The sequence below is a fragment of the Lithobates pipiens genome, unplaced genomic scaffold (genome assembly GCF_037356315.1).
Source record: "Lithobates pipiens isolate NorthernLeopardFrog02 unplaced genomic scaffold, aLitPip1_a1.2 Scaffold_18, whole genome shotgun sequence".
Classification (NCBI taxonomy): domain Eukaryota; kingdom Metazoa; phylum Chordata; class Amphibia; order Anura; family Ranidae; genus Lithobates; species Lithobates pipiens.
Window position 1 is genome coordinate 158595863 of NW_027507758.1, and position 15290 is coordinate 158611152.

Sequence of the window (15290 nt, forward strand, 5' to 3'; positions counted from 1 at the left end):
AAGGAACTCTCCAAACAAGTAAGGGACAATGTTGAGACGTACAGATCGGGCTTAGGTTATAAAAACAAAAATAAATCTTAGATGATCCCTAGGAAAACCATCAAATCTACCATAACTAAATGGAAAGAACATGGCACAACAGCAAACCTGCCAAGAGACGGCCACACACCAAAACTCACGGACCGGTCAAGGAGAGCCTAAATCAGAGTGGCAGCGCTGAGACCGAAGGTAACCGAAGGTAACCCTAGAGGAGCTGCAGAGTTCCACAGCAGATACTGGAGTATCTGTACATAGGACGACAATAATCCGTACAATCCAGAGTTTGGCTTCATGGCAGAGTGGGCAGAATAAAGCCATTACTTACAGCAAAAAACAAAATGGCACATTTTTGAGTTTGCGAAAAATTATGTGGGAGATTACCAAAATGTATAGAGGAAGGTGCCCTGGTCTGATGAGATTTAACTTTTTGGCCAAAGAAAACGCTACGGCTGGCGCAAACCAACCACTCGCATCACCCAAAGAACACTATTTTTTTCAGCAGTCAGGAATACAGGAATATTCTTGAGCAAAACCTGTACCACTCTGTGCATGATTTGAGGCTAGGGTGGAGCTTCATTTTCCAGTAGGACAATGACCCCAAACACACTGCTAAAGCAACACTTGAGTGGTTTAAGGGAAAACATGTAAATGTGTTGGAATGGCTCAGTCAAAGCCCAGACCTCAAACCAATAGAAAATCTGTGGTCAAACTTAAAGATTGCCCTTCACAAGCTAGAGCAGCTCTGCAAGGAGGAACCGGCAAAAAACCCAGTGGTAAGATCTGGCAAGCTTGTAGAGACTTATCCAAACCGACTTGGAGCTGTGATAGCCGCAAAAGGTGGCTCTACAAAGTATTGACTTTAGGGAGGTGAATAGCTAAAAAGGTGGCTCTACAAAGTATTGACTTTAGTGGCGGTGAATAGTTATGCAGATTGACCTTTTCTGTTATTTTGTCCTACTTGTTGTTTGCTTCACAATAATAATAATAAAAAAAAAATCCTCAAAGTTTTAGGCAGGTTCTGTAAATTAAATGATGCAAATCCTCAAACAATCCATGTTAATTCCAGGTTGTGAGGCAACAAAACATGAAAAATGTCAAGGGGGTGAATACTTTTTCAAGGCACTGCATCTTGCAAAGTATTTTCCAGCACAGGCTGTTGGTGTGCCCCAGTAAGGGTACTGCATCACAAGTTTAACCGTTTAATGCAGTTCTTCTCTTGAAAATCCCTTTCCTTTTTTCTAAGATAGCTGCTCAGCCTGAGCAAACTTCATGCTGATGTCATCGGCAGTCTTCCTTTCCCGTCCTGCAGCTTAGGAGAGAATCTCTCCTTTCCTGCTGCATTGAGCACATAGTGGATCATCCGGTTTTATTGGGGTTGGCCTTCAATATTTTTTTTTCTGTTTGCTATTGTCCACCCTAAAATTTGACCGTTAGTACGCTCCTTCTGACAATTGGTATTCAACTTTCGGCCAACAAATGTTGGATGGCAGGCTAGTAAATTTTCAGCGGATAGCGGTCTGTGGTCTGATTTTCGTATAGTCAGTACACAAGTCCATCACACAAAAGTCAAAAGTACAAACACGCATGCTCGGAATCAATGCTCACCAAACACGAAATTAGCAAAAGGGGTCCAAAGGGTGGCGCTCAAGAGCTGAAATTCCTCAATTCCTCATAGTATGTCACTACGTTCATTTTTGTTGGCCGACAATTCCTGGCACACGCCCTTTGGACAAAAATCAGATGCTCGGTTGGCCGACAATCTGATCGTGTGTACGAGGCTTAAGAATTCTTACCTTCCAGTGTCCCTTGATAGACTTTACCATTATCACCTTTTTATTATCCTTTATTACCTAGAAAGTTAAACATACATACTGTATATAAACTTATACTGTATGCCAAAAGATCTGCAATTCTAACCAGCCACTGTGAGTCATACACCTAAGCAAGGCTAAACATGCAGTGACATCACTTTCTCTGTTCAAAGTTGACAATCCGGTGGTATGACTTTCAAGTGTTTGCAATCGCAGGTGTGTGGGCATAGGGTTGGGAAAGCCTTTACATCATTTTTTGAAATTGTATTTTCATTTTTTTCAATGCTTGTTTCACTTAAGTTTACTGCTATCACAAGGAGACGCCCCCTGGCAGGTACACTACATTAGAATCCTGATGCCTCCCCTGCATCAACCAAAGCAGATTGAGGACACTATGCTGGCTGGAAACCAATGGCTCGGAATGCAAATGTACTTAGATTGAGTGATTTGTGGGCTTATGCACCAAACTTTTTCACATCCTATTTTTGTGGCTGGTGTAACTACTACAGCAATGGCAGCAAAACCAGGGCAGTAAAGCAAACAAATTATTTTTTACTTTCGAACTAATTAACAATTATGCAAAAATAAGCCTAAACATTCTTTCTCATGCTCTTCAAAACATGAAGACAGCCCAGAAATCTACAAATGCTTACAGAAACCTTAGCTTCTGAAGCTGTACTCCACCCTTTACGTGCCTCAGTAAGACCACCCATCAAACAGATGGACCAGAAGTGAGTAGTGGGAGCGGCACTTCCACTCATGAAGTCCTTATTTGCTTAAAAAGGGAAGTCCTTGTTCCTGCACTCCAGGATTGTTCTGCAAGTGACAGGAAAGTATGTACAAGCACCTTTAGGTGCTTTCTGTTATGTACTGCTACCAGATTAGAGGCTGTAATAAGAACACTGGGATTTCAATAATGTCACAAAACACATTGTTGTGGCGAGCCAGGTCAAATAATTCAATGAAGTTAGACAAATTACCCTCAAATTCTGATCAGTCGTATTCAAAAATATTTTTAAGATTTACAAACAATTGCCAGGATGTCAAGATAACTCCACCCTCACAATCATATTTTGCATACATTTTAATCAAAGCCAATTAATAACCTAAATCAGACATAATGAAATTCAATATTTTTACTTCCACAAAATTTAAAGTGATACAGTGGCCCTTCTATTTCTGTGGATGATAGCACTGTCATCCAAAAAAAAAACAAAAAACATCCAAGTACTCTTTTCCTAAGCGATAAATAGCCATTACATGACCCAGCTCTTTCCCAGCCTGTCGGAAAATAAATATAAGCAGGAGGAGCTGTTGGTCACATGTTCAAAAAAAAAAAATCTGTATTTGGGATACAGAGTAAAAATAAATAATTAATATCAATAAACTGTTTTAAATTGTCATACAAATATATATTTTAAATCAAACCCATTATTTTTAAGCAATATCATGGTGTGGGTGGATTTCTACCAGTCACGGGCTGTGTCACGCCCCTCTAGCCTGTGTCTTAGCATATGAGGGAGGAGAAGCCTTCATCAATCAAGATGTAATATCCCACCACCATTGTGTTTAGCTGGTTAGTGGGCATGGAGGATGAGGGAGTGGGCTGTCATTTACCATTGTGTATACTCCCACATGTGTGACTCTATAGTCACATGGGATGCTCAAATGTGATAGGGAGGAAATGCTCAGCTTAGAAACTCACTGAAAACTGAGTATGTGCAGAGTTGTCACCACAGCTGCAAATCTCTAGCTAAATTGGGGACATGGACCGAATTTGCAGATAGAGAGCAGCCAAATAAAACAGGATTTTTGCAACATACAGAAAATAAATCTCATATCGATTCATAGTGCGTTAAGAACAGCATGTAATACATAATCTATTGGTAGTTTTTTATGTTGTGGGTTCAGTGACACTTTAAAAAACATATTGTTTTTCTTGAAACAAATAGCCTTTATCCATTCAACAATTTCCACTCTGGCCTTTGGATATTCTAAAAAAGTATGTGTCCTTCTCTTCAGCTTTTTTTTTGGATCTCTCCTCATTTTGGTTGTTGCCTTTCCTCTCCAAATTTTTCCCCTGGTGTCCACAGCTCATCAACCATTCACACCAGAACTGTAATAAGGTTTTCATTTTTTATACAAAGAAGAGAGCTTACCATAATCTTCCCCCTCTAGTCCAATTGGCCCAGCTTCCGGAGTCTGCCCATTCTTAAGACAGTTATGAATATATGTTGCCTTCCATCTGGCATATTTTCTGTGTTGGACATTCTGAAAGAAAAGGAAGACAACTGTATTTACAGTGCTTAAAATGTATATTGCTGATACATGACAAGGAAACATCAACTAGACAAGAAATGTTGACTCATGGAAACCCATTAAATCGTTCCCACACTATCCCAACGTATTTTCTTGTTTTCTTGGCAGGATAGAGATTAAGGTTGGAACCATCATGTAATAGGGGAATTGAATCTATGAACCCAAAACTAAAAGTCTACAATTATAATGACATGGCAAATCCTGTCGAATGGGCATGCTGGAGAACCAGCATCCTATGGGCATGCGATGGTTGCCAGCGCTGACCAGTGTGTTACGGCGGGGGGGGGGGGGGGGTCAGAACACAGAGCTCTGTGGGGAGATTGGTGTACTAACACCAGATAGTTAGTACACCGAGCTCCTCCGTATTTTTCTTTTCCCATTCAGTCAACTGGGTTGAATTAAAAAAAAAAAAGATGGTTTGTACCAGGCATTAGTTCCAAAGCCTGAGGTTCTCCAGTTTTAAATTTTAAAAATGTAAACAGGAAAACCATTGATGTTAGTCATTCTCTCTTTGAGACCTAATAAGGCCTCCTAATAATGCCTATTCATTTACTACTCAATGGGGTTTATTTACTAAAGATGGAGAGGGCAAAGGCTAAGTTCTGCATAGAAACCCATCAGCTTCCAGGTTTTATTGCCAAAGCTTAATTGAACAAGCTGGAATTAGAAGCCGATTGGTTTCTATGCAGAAGGGAGTCTGATTTTGCACTCTCTAGCTATAGTAAATAAACCCCAATGTGACAAAGTTAACACAATCATCAGTTCCCATACAATGAACACAGAATGATAAACGTATACCCCAGTGGACACACCTTGATATAGATTACTAGAAGAATGTCATGACCTACACCAGAGTAAACATTTGCACGCCCGCAAATCAGAACACAGATTGCGGTTAAGGCAGAGTTTATACAGCTTAATGGTAAGCAGTAAACTAGCAATAAAAAAAAATTGATAAAAAAAATGGCAAACCACACAGATGGAAGAATTAAGAATGCTTTAGTCATTTTGATTTTCTTGGATGCCTAATGTTTATTTTATTTTGATGTAAAATATTGTTTATGGGGAACATCCAGACAAAAGACAAAAAAAAAAAAAAAAGAAACTGTACTAAGAGTGGGTGAAAATGAGCACTGCCCTGTAGATGGCAGCTGTCAGCACCTTGCAGATGCAAGGATCATGTAAGGACACATTCAAATAGATGAACACAAATAAGAAAAATGATACCATCTACACAAATAAAAAGGTTTCAGAATGCTAAAGACAGAATGCAAACTAAAATAAAAGTTAAAGAAAGGTGAATGTGGCTTAATAGAAAAAATATGCAATAGGCAGACATTAACCACTTAAGGACCGCCGCATGCCAATGTACGTCATCAGAATGGCATGTACAGGCACAAGCACGTACATGTACGTGCTCGCCTTCCAGCGGGTGGGGGGTCCGATCGGACCCCCTCCCGCTGGATGCGGCGGTCCGTTTCACTGCAGGAGCGATCCGGGATGAGGGGATGGCCGCTGGTTTCTGGCCATCCCCTCTCGATCGCTCCTGGCGAATGAGAAGCTTCCCCCGCTGTGTATAGTAAACACAGGCAGGGAGGAAGTGATATCATTCTCCACGGGGCGGTCTTTTTGACCGGACTGCGAGGAGAAGAGAGAAAGTAAGCGTGCACCAACACTACACTGACATGTAGGCACACATAGGCACACAAACCCCCCCCCCCAGTCACAGTGTCACTGATTGCAGTGATCATTTATTTTCTGACCACCCCCCAATAAAGGTTTAACCCCGATTGCCCCTAGAGTTGACCCTTTCAACCCCTTTTGCCAGTGTCACTAAGCGATCGTTTTTCTGATCGCTGCATTAGTGTCACTGGTGCCGCCAAGTAGCTAGTTATTTTTTCAGGTTCATCGCTAGGTTTTTATAGCGCTAGGTACCCCCATATACTACCTAATAATGGTTTTAACTCCCCGATTGCCCCTAGTTAACCCTTTCACCAGCGATCACCGTATAAGTGCCACTGGTGAAGCTGGTTAGCCAGTTAGTTATTTAGGTTCCCCGTCAGGTTTTTATATAGCGCCAGGGACCCCCATATACTACCTAATAAAGATTTTAACCCCCTGATTGCCCCTAGTTAACCCTTTCATCAGTGATCACCGTATAAGTGTTACGGGTGACTCTGGTTAGTTTGCTTTTTATAGCATCAGGGCACCCACCATTTATTACCCAATAAAGGTTTAACCCCCTGATCACCCGGCGGGTGATATCAATTAGGTTTTAGGGTCAGGGTCTGCGTCGCCCCAGGCAGTGCTAGGTTAGTGCCAGTGCCGCTAACACCCACGAGCAAAGCATACACCTCCCGTAATGGTATAGAATCTGAACAGATCAATATCTGATCAGATCTATACTAGCGTCCCCAGCAGTTTAGGGTTCCAAAAAAACGCATTGTTAGCGAGATCAGCCCAGATACCTGCTGGCACCTGCGTTTTGCCCCTCCGCCCCCGGCCTACCCAAGTGCAGTATCGATTGATCACTGTCACTTACAAAACACTAAACACATAACTGCAGTGTTCGCAGAGTCAGGCCTGATCCCTGCGATGGCCAACAGTTTTTTTTGTAGCGTTTTATATTTAAATCCTGAAGGCGGTGCTTGGTTTTCGGGGTCCCGTACGTGGCTAAACTCCCAAAAAGTCCCCCACATGTGGTATCCCCGTACTCGGGAGAAGCAGCAGAATTTATCTTGGGGTGTAATTTCACTTATGCCCATAGCATGTGTGAGCAATATATAATTTAGTGGCAACTTTGTGCAAAAAAAATTGTAATATTCCTGCAACTTGTGGCAAAATATAAAATATTCATGGACTCAACATGCCTCTCAGTAAATAGCTTGGGGTGTCTACTTTCCAAAATTGGGTCATTTGGGGGGGGTTTGTGCTATTTTGGCATTTTATGGCCTTCGAAACTGTGATAGGTAGTGAGGAGTGAAATCAAAAATTTGCACCCTTAGAAATCCTGAAGGCAGTGATTGGTTTTCGGGGTGCCGTACACGGCTAGACTCCCAAAAAGTCCCACATATGTGGTATCCCCGTACTCAGGAGAAGCAGCAGAATATATTTTGGGGTGCAATTCCACAAATAACTATGGCATGTGTGAGAAATATATCATTTAGGGACAACTTTTTGTAAACTTTTTTTTTTTTGTGTCATTATTCAATCACTTGGGACAAAAAAAAAAAAATATTCAATGGTCTCAAAATGCCCCTCAGAAATTTCCTTGGGGTGTCTACTTTCCAAAATGGGGTCATTTGGGGGGGTTTGTACTTCCCTGCCATTTTAGCATCTCAAGAAATTAGATAGGCAGTCATAAATTAAAAGCTGTGTAAATTCCAGAAAATGTACTCTAGTTTGTAGATGCTATAACTTTTGCGCAAACCAATAAATATACGCTTATTGACATTTTTTTTTTACTAAAGACATGTGGCTAAATAAATTTTGCCCTAAATGTATGACTAAAATTGAGTTTATTCGATTTTTCTTATAACAAAAAGTAAAAAATATATTTTTTTCTCAAAATTTTCGGTCTTTTTCCATTTATATTGCAAAAAGTAAAAATTACAGAGGCAATCAAATACCATAAAAAAAAAGCTCTATTTGTGGGAAAAAAAGGACGCAAATTTCGTTTGGATAGAACATTGCATGACCGCGCAATTACCAGTTAAAGCAGTGCAGTGCGAAATTGTAAAAAGACCTCGGTCCTTAGGCTGTCAATTGGTCCAGGGCTGAAGTGGTTAAAGACACCAAATAAAGTATAATATAAAAAGAGAAGAGCACTTCCTGATTCTTGTCAAGAAGTAGAGACTTTATCACCCTTTGTAAACATGTTCCATTACTCTATCTGCTTCATCATCAGTGTTCACTCCTCCTCTTTACTGTATCTGTGGAATAGCACCTCTCGTTTCCAGTTAGCTGTAGTGGAAGGCTCCTGTATAGGGCAGAGTAGGAAGTGAAGTCATCCCACACAGGACTCCCAAAAGTGAGGTATATACACCCCGAAGATAGGTCTAAATATGAAGCCACTGGCACAGGTGGCCTGTAGAGCGAGCATCCCATATAATATACTATGCTGTTAATACCCTTGTGCAGGGAAAAGCACTGAAAAATGTAAGTGGGCATTACTTATGTGTTGTAGCTTCTTAAATAAAGCTTTAAAGGTTTAACACGATAGAGCAGGGGTGTCCAACTCAATTTCATCATTGGTCACATCAGCAGTATGGTTGCCCTCAAAGGGCCAATTGTTTCAGAGTTCAGTAGTGCAAAGTTGAGGAGTGCGCTATGTACAGAGTGCGGGGTTCAGGAGTGTGTTACGTACAGAGTTCAGGGTGTGCTGTATACAGAGTGCAGGGTTTAGGGGTGCAAGCCCCCCAAAAAACTTTCTTACAACTCTCCAACATGGCCTGACTCTAGTTCCTCCCTGTGTAGGTGGGTCTAGTACAGTGATGGCAAACCTTGGCACCCCAGATGTTTTGGAACTACATTTCCCATGATGCTCCACTACACTGCAGAGTGCATGAGCATCATGGGAAATGTAGTTCCAAAACATCTGGGGTGCCAAGGTTCACCATCACTGGTCTAGTACCTCCCTGTGTAAGCAGCTCTACTACCTGTGTATTTGGCTTTAGTACCTCCCTGTGTAGGAAGCTCTGTCTCCCCTTGCAGGGTGATCGTTCTCCCTCTCAGATTCTGGAGATCTTTTATTGTCGTGAATGTGTGCAGGGATCTGTTAGATCCAGGAGCCACTGAAAGCAAAGATGTCCCTTGTGAACACAGAAGACTTCTGTGTTTACAGGTGACAGTGGGGAGCAGAGAATGGAGTTCTGCATACTCCAGCTGCAAAACTGGGTGTGTGGGCCACGTGACCAGGCCTGGTGTGCCCGATTTGGCCTGTAGGCCTTGTGTTTGCATGTGTGTTATAGAGGCTTTGGACAGTGATTGTAGATCCATGGTGTGCTGGCGAATATTTACACTTAATTATAGCAGGGACACTTTAAACTGCTTGGTTAAGAAAGGACACTTTAGCTATTTTGTTATTTTTTTTTTTTTTTTTTAATTAGGCTTCTAGGAGATTTATTAAAGCACAGATGTGCGCTGTATAAGTGGCAAATTATAAAGTATAACACATATTATTGCTGGTGAACAGTGGTAATAGTTAGTACCTTATAAATAAATGCTCAGACAGCAATGCAGCGTTGACCTTTGCTACTTGCAAAGATGACTATAAGTAAAAGGTTTTTCGACTTTTGTATTTTTTTTTTTTTTTTTAGAAAACAGGACCTTCACAATAATATTTTTTCTTTCAAAAAAAATGTTTTTCTATTAAAACTCAATATTTCCAGGCCACACAGCCACATACCAATTCCCCCCCCCCCCCCCCCCCCCAAGAGTAGGTGTCCCGATAAATTTGGTTTTTCCTTCCTACCTTTCCTAATTTCCATCTTACTTTTTAACACCCCAAACAGAGTGCCTGTTTGCCAAATACAGTAAAGGCTCTAAGCCCTTGTACACACGGTCGGAAATTCCGACGGAAAATGTCCGATCGGACTGTGTTGTCGGATAATCCGACTGTGTGTGGGCTCCATCGGACTTTTTCCTTGGAAATGTCCGACCACCAAAGTTTGAGAGCTGGATATAACATTTTCCAACAACATTGTCTGATCGTTTGTAGAGAATTTCGATCGGACAAAGTGCCACGCATGCTCAGATCAAATTACGAGACCAAAGCTATTGGCTACTATCCTGAACGTAGACCCGTCATAACGAACGAACGTCATCACGTTCCAAACGATCAGATTTTCCAACAACTTTGTCCGACCGTGTGTATGCAACACCAGATTCGGACAAAATCCGTCTGAAAAAATCAGACGGATTTTGTGGTCGGAATGCACAAGGCCTTAGCCCTTGTACACACGGTCGGAGAATCCGTCGGAATGTGTCCTATCGGACCGTGTTGTCGGATAATCTGACTGTGTGTGGTATGCATCGGACTGATTCCGTCGGAATATCCGTCGGACCCAATTTTCCAACTTGTTGGAAATATTTCCCGACAAACTGGTCCGATCGGACATACTCCGATCACGTGTAGAGAATTTTGATCGGACCAAGTGCCACGCATGCTCAGATCAAATTCCTACATCAAAGCTATTGGCTACTAGCCTGAATGTAGTCCCATCGTAACGAAATTACGTCATCACGTTCTAAAAGATCGTATTTTTCGACAACTTTGTCCGACCGTGTGTATGCAACAGTTTCGGACAAGATCCGACGGACAAAATCGAGACGGACAAAATCCGACGGATTTGGTTGTCGAAATCTCCGACCATGTGTACAGGGGTTTAGAGTTGTGTAATATTATTCCACACAAAAATATGAGCCTGCATGCTCTAACTATTCTAACGATACAGTTCAATGATACGCTTCTATAATGTGTTGTACCATTTTCCTATAAATTTATGAATCAAAATGTTATTAAAAAAAAAAACAACTCAATATTGCTTTCTAACTAACCCATGGCATCAAAGGAGTAATTTAATGAAATGCTGACTTGTAAAGGTTCATTGTCTTGCCTTACATTACAACGTGAGCAAATCTCTGATAATTAGATTCACATGTAACTTTGCCCATCCAGCCGGCTTGCAGTTACCAAAAACGTCCTTCTGGGGATCCTGCACACTGAATAGACCATTGTACAAAACCTGACACAGGTCACTGCATGCTTGAAAGCAGACTATTAAGTATCTGGGCTTCAAAAAAACACATGTACTACATAAAACTGTTGTGTAAGGTCTTTCATTTTTAGTGACACAATACTAACTGTTAGTGCAACAATTTAACCATCAGTGCTCATATTTAAACTACTTATAGTGATAAAGACAAGTTGATGAAAAAAAGGGAACAGCAACCTATATTTTCACATTTCTTTTTACTATTCTAACTTATAGGCATTGTATACAACCCCCATGGTATAATTCCCAATTATCCTACTTTTCTGATAATCGTATGGTTTTATTTGCCAGATTGTTAATGAATTAGTAGTAATTTTAACAGCTTGAAGCGGTATTAAACCCAAAAGCAAACATGTATTATATTGCAGCTTACCTATATTAAATGTAATGGTTGCATTCACTTTCTAGGTTAAGGCTTTCTTTTTTCTATTCTCATCTGGTAATTCAGATAGCAAGTCTATTATTTTTCTAAAGCACAAGCTCTACAGCAAAATTTATCAGTTTACATGAATGAGACAAACCATTTAACACTAGCAGGTGTGCTAAAGTGGCCGGCTTTTATTTATTCATGTAAAACCTTTAACCACTTGCCGCCCGCCCTATAGCAAATGGACGGCGGCAAAGTGGTTTCATAATCCTGACCGGACGTCATATGACGTGATCAGGATTATGAGCCGCTGCGCGCCCCCGGGCACGCGCATCGCGGCGATCGTTGTTGCGGGTGTCAGTCTGACACCCGGCAACTACGATCTCAGTAAAAAGTCTCAGACGGAGACTCTTTACCACGTGATCAGCCGTGTCCAATCACGGCTGATCACAGTGTAAATAGGAAAAGCCGGTGATCGGCTTTTCCTCACTCGTGTCTGTCAGACGCGAGTAGAGGAGAGCCGATCGGCTGCTCCTCTGACAGGGGGGGGTCTGTGCTGATCGATTATCAGCACAGTCCCCCCGAGGATGCCCACACTGGACCACCAGGGACGCCACCAGACCACCAGGGATGCCAAGGACAAGGTATGCCACCCTAGACCACCAGGGATTCTAGTCAGTGCCACAATGGATGCCAATCAGTGCCCATAATGGATGCCAATCAGTGCCCACAATGGGCATCACTGATTGGCATGCATTATTGATTGGCACTGATTGGCATCCATTAGTCCAATATATTATAATACAATGCCGCCTATCAGTTCCCATCTGTGCCGCCTATCAGTGCCTACCCATGCCCACCTGTGCCGCCTACCCATGCCCACCTGTGCCGCCTACCCATTCCCACCTGTGCCGCCTACCCATGCCCACCTGTGCCGCCTAACCCATGCCCACCTGTGCCGCCTAACCCATGCCCACCTGTGCCACTTATCCGTGCCAATTTGTGCCACCTATCAGTGCCCATCCGTGTCGCCCATCAGTGCTACCCATCAGTGCCGCCTATCAGTGCCACATATCGGTGTCCATCAATGCCACCTCATCAGTGCCACTTCATTGGTGCCACCTCATCGGTGCCCATCAGTGCCGCCTTATCATTGCCCATCAGTGTAACCCCATCAGTGCCCATCAGTGAAGGAGAAAACTTACTTATTTGCAAAGTTTTGAAACTGAAACAAAAAAAAAAACATTTTTTTTTTCAAAATTTTCGGTATTTTTTTATTTGTTTAGCAAAAAATAAAAACCGTAGAGGTGATCAAATACCACCAAAAGAAAGCTCTATTTGTGGGAAAAAAATGATACAAATTTCATTTGGGTACAGTGTAGCATGACCGCGCAATTGTTATTCAAAGTGCGACAGCGCTGAAAGCTCAAAATTGGTCTGGGCAGGAAGGTGTTTAAGTGCCCGGTATTGAAGTGGTTAATGAATTATAAAGTGTGAGCTGGAGTTTGACTCCGATTTGTTATTGTATTTAAATCTGCTAATATACGTGAAACACTAAACTCCGCCCCAGACTTAAATGCTGCTGTGCCTCCTGTGCTCCTACATCCAAAGTGGTGCCCCAAGAGGTGTGTTCCTGGCCAGATCACCAGGTGAAAACAAAGGGAAAAACAGCCAAAGTAAAACTGAGGCAGCAACCACATTTAATTATTGGTATCCTGCAACATAATACATTTTTGGGTTTGGGTTTAACGTGGTTCTAAAGGCTGAAGGTTTTTTACCCTTAAGCATTCTATACATGAAGGTAAAAAAAACTTCTGTATGCAGCGGCTCTCTCCAGACCCCCAATCCTTACCTGAGCTCCTTCCAATCCAGCGATGTTCAACTGATTAATTCAACTGTATGGGGTCTGTCCCTCCTCATTGGCTGAGACAGCAGCAGAGCCCATTTGCTTCCACTGCTGTCAATCACAGCTAGTGAGCCAATGAGGAGAGAGCGGCCTGAAGTTGGTTCTAAATAGGTACTTACAAACCTTGTTTTTAAAAAAAAGACATATACAGTGTGGTATACCCGAGTATCATAGAGCTGCTGGCAGTGACCATTTAAAAGTTTTGGATTTCTATTAAAAGCATCAGGGGGCGGGGGCGGAGGCGGGGGCGGAGGCGGAGACACACAACAAGGAGCTGACAGGCAGAGAGGAATGGGTGAGGGCGAGAGAGGAGTGCAGAGCTGAGGATGATAGAGGGACGTACTCTGACCACAGTGGTCAGGGCTCAGCAGCCCTGATTATCGTGGTCGGTACAGAGAAGGGGATACAGGAAGTGCCAGTTTTTTTTTTTTTTTTTTTACAGTTTAGAGGGGGGCAGATTACACAGCAAAAGCACTGTGCTGTTAAATATGCTTTAAGGCACCAGGATATCAGTTTTTTTGGGGGGGGGGGGTTTAACAAACACTTTAAGATAAAAATCAACAGCCCCCTCGGTCCCCCTAATACTTACCTGGGGCCCATCTTTGTCCAGCGATGTCCACGAGTGTCTCAGCCATCCGGGACTCTTCCTCCTGATTGGCTGAGACACAGCATTGGCTCCCGCTGCTGTCAATCAAAATTCATTTGAGAGGCAATCAGGAAAGGGGGGGGGGGATCCACAGCTCCGTGTCTGAATGGATGCAGCTTGGCTCGGGTGCCCCCATTGCAAACGTTTCTTGTATTGTGCTCAATTTATTAAGCTAAAAACCACTGACGGGTTTATCAATGGTTTAGGTAAATCAGGAGTGACTGCTCTACTAGTAGCACATTGCTGTCATTTTGTCAGCTGACAAGAGTAAAATACTTATCCCTGTAATTTGTGTGACAGTCTGATAAAAACAGAGGTAGAATGACAGAATCTGGTGAACAGTAAATTGTAGACACAATAGCTGTCCTGTCACACGTGTGACATAAAACATAACTCACCTCTTCAGTCAGCTCGCCAAATACAGTTAATGCGTCAAGCAAAAGGCTGGCTGTGTAGAAAGACTTTATCATGTTTCTGGAAAGAAAAAAAAAAAAATTTCATTAGCACTATTAGAAAGAAATCCGTTAAACTACTAACATTAACCACTTTCAGACCGGACCATTTTGCTGGTAAATGACCAGAGGTCTTTTTACACTTTGGCACTGCGCTGCTTTAACTGGTAATTGCGCGGTCATGCAATGTTGTACCCAAACAAAATTTGCGTCCTTTTCTTCCCACAAATAGAGCTTTCTTTTGATGGTATTTGATTGCCTCTGCGATTTTTATTTTTTGCGATATAAACGTAAAAAGACCGCAAATTTTGAAAAAAAATGATATTTTCTACTTTTTGTTATTAGAAAAATCCAATAAACTCAATTTTAGTCATACATTTAGGCCAAAATGTATTCAGCCACATGTCTTTGGTAAAAAAAAAGTCAATAATTGTATATTTATTGGTTTGCGCAAAAGTTGTCACATCTACAAACTAAGGTACGTTTTCTGGAATTTACGCAGCTTTTAGTTTACGACTGCCTATCTCATTTCTTGAGGTGCTAAAATGACAGGGCAGTACAAAACCCCCCCAAATGACCCCATTTTGGAAAGTAGACCCCCTAAGGAAATTGATAAGAGGCATGTTGAGCCCATTGAATATTTTATTTTTTTGCCTCAAGCGATTGAATAATGACAAAAAAAAAATTTTTTTTTTTTTTTTACACAAAGTTGTCACTAAATGATATATTGCTCACACATGCTATGGGCGTATGTGAAATGACACCCCAAAATAAATTCTGCTGCTTCTCCTGAGTACGGGGATACCACATATGTGGGACTTTTTGGGAGCCTAGCCGCGTACAGGGCCCCGAAAACCAAGCACCGCCTTCAGGCTTTCTAAGGGCGTAAATTTTTGATTTCACGCCTCACTACCTATTACAGTTTTGAAGGCCATAAAATGCCAAGATGGCACAAAACCCCCACAAATGACCCC

The 15290-nt window shown here is 42.0% G+C and overlaps 1 protein-coding gene across 1 annotated transcript in view; it reads right to left on the reverse strand.

Annotated features, from left to right (window-relative positions):
• Window positions 1-15290, reverse strand: part of VTA1 (vesicle trafficking 1) — a 298694-nt gene that overhangs the window by 111628 nt on the left and 171776 nt on the right. The window contains exons 4-5 of the mRNA XM_077486302.1: window positions 14263-14338; window positions 4010-4121 (exon numbers count right to left, since the gene is read on the reverse strand). Coding sequence (XP_077342428.1) covers window positions 4010-4121; window positions 14263-14338 — 188 coding nt within the window. The remainder of the gene's footprint in view (window positions 1-4009; window positions 4122-14262; window positions 14339-15290) is intronic.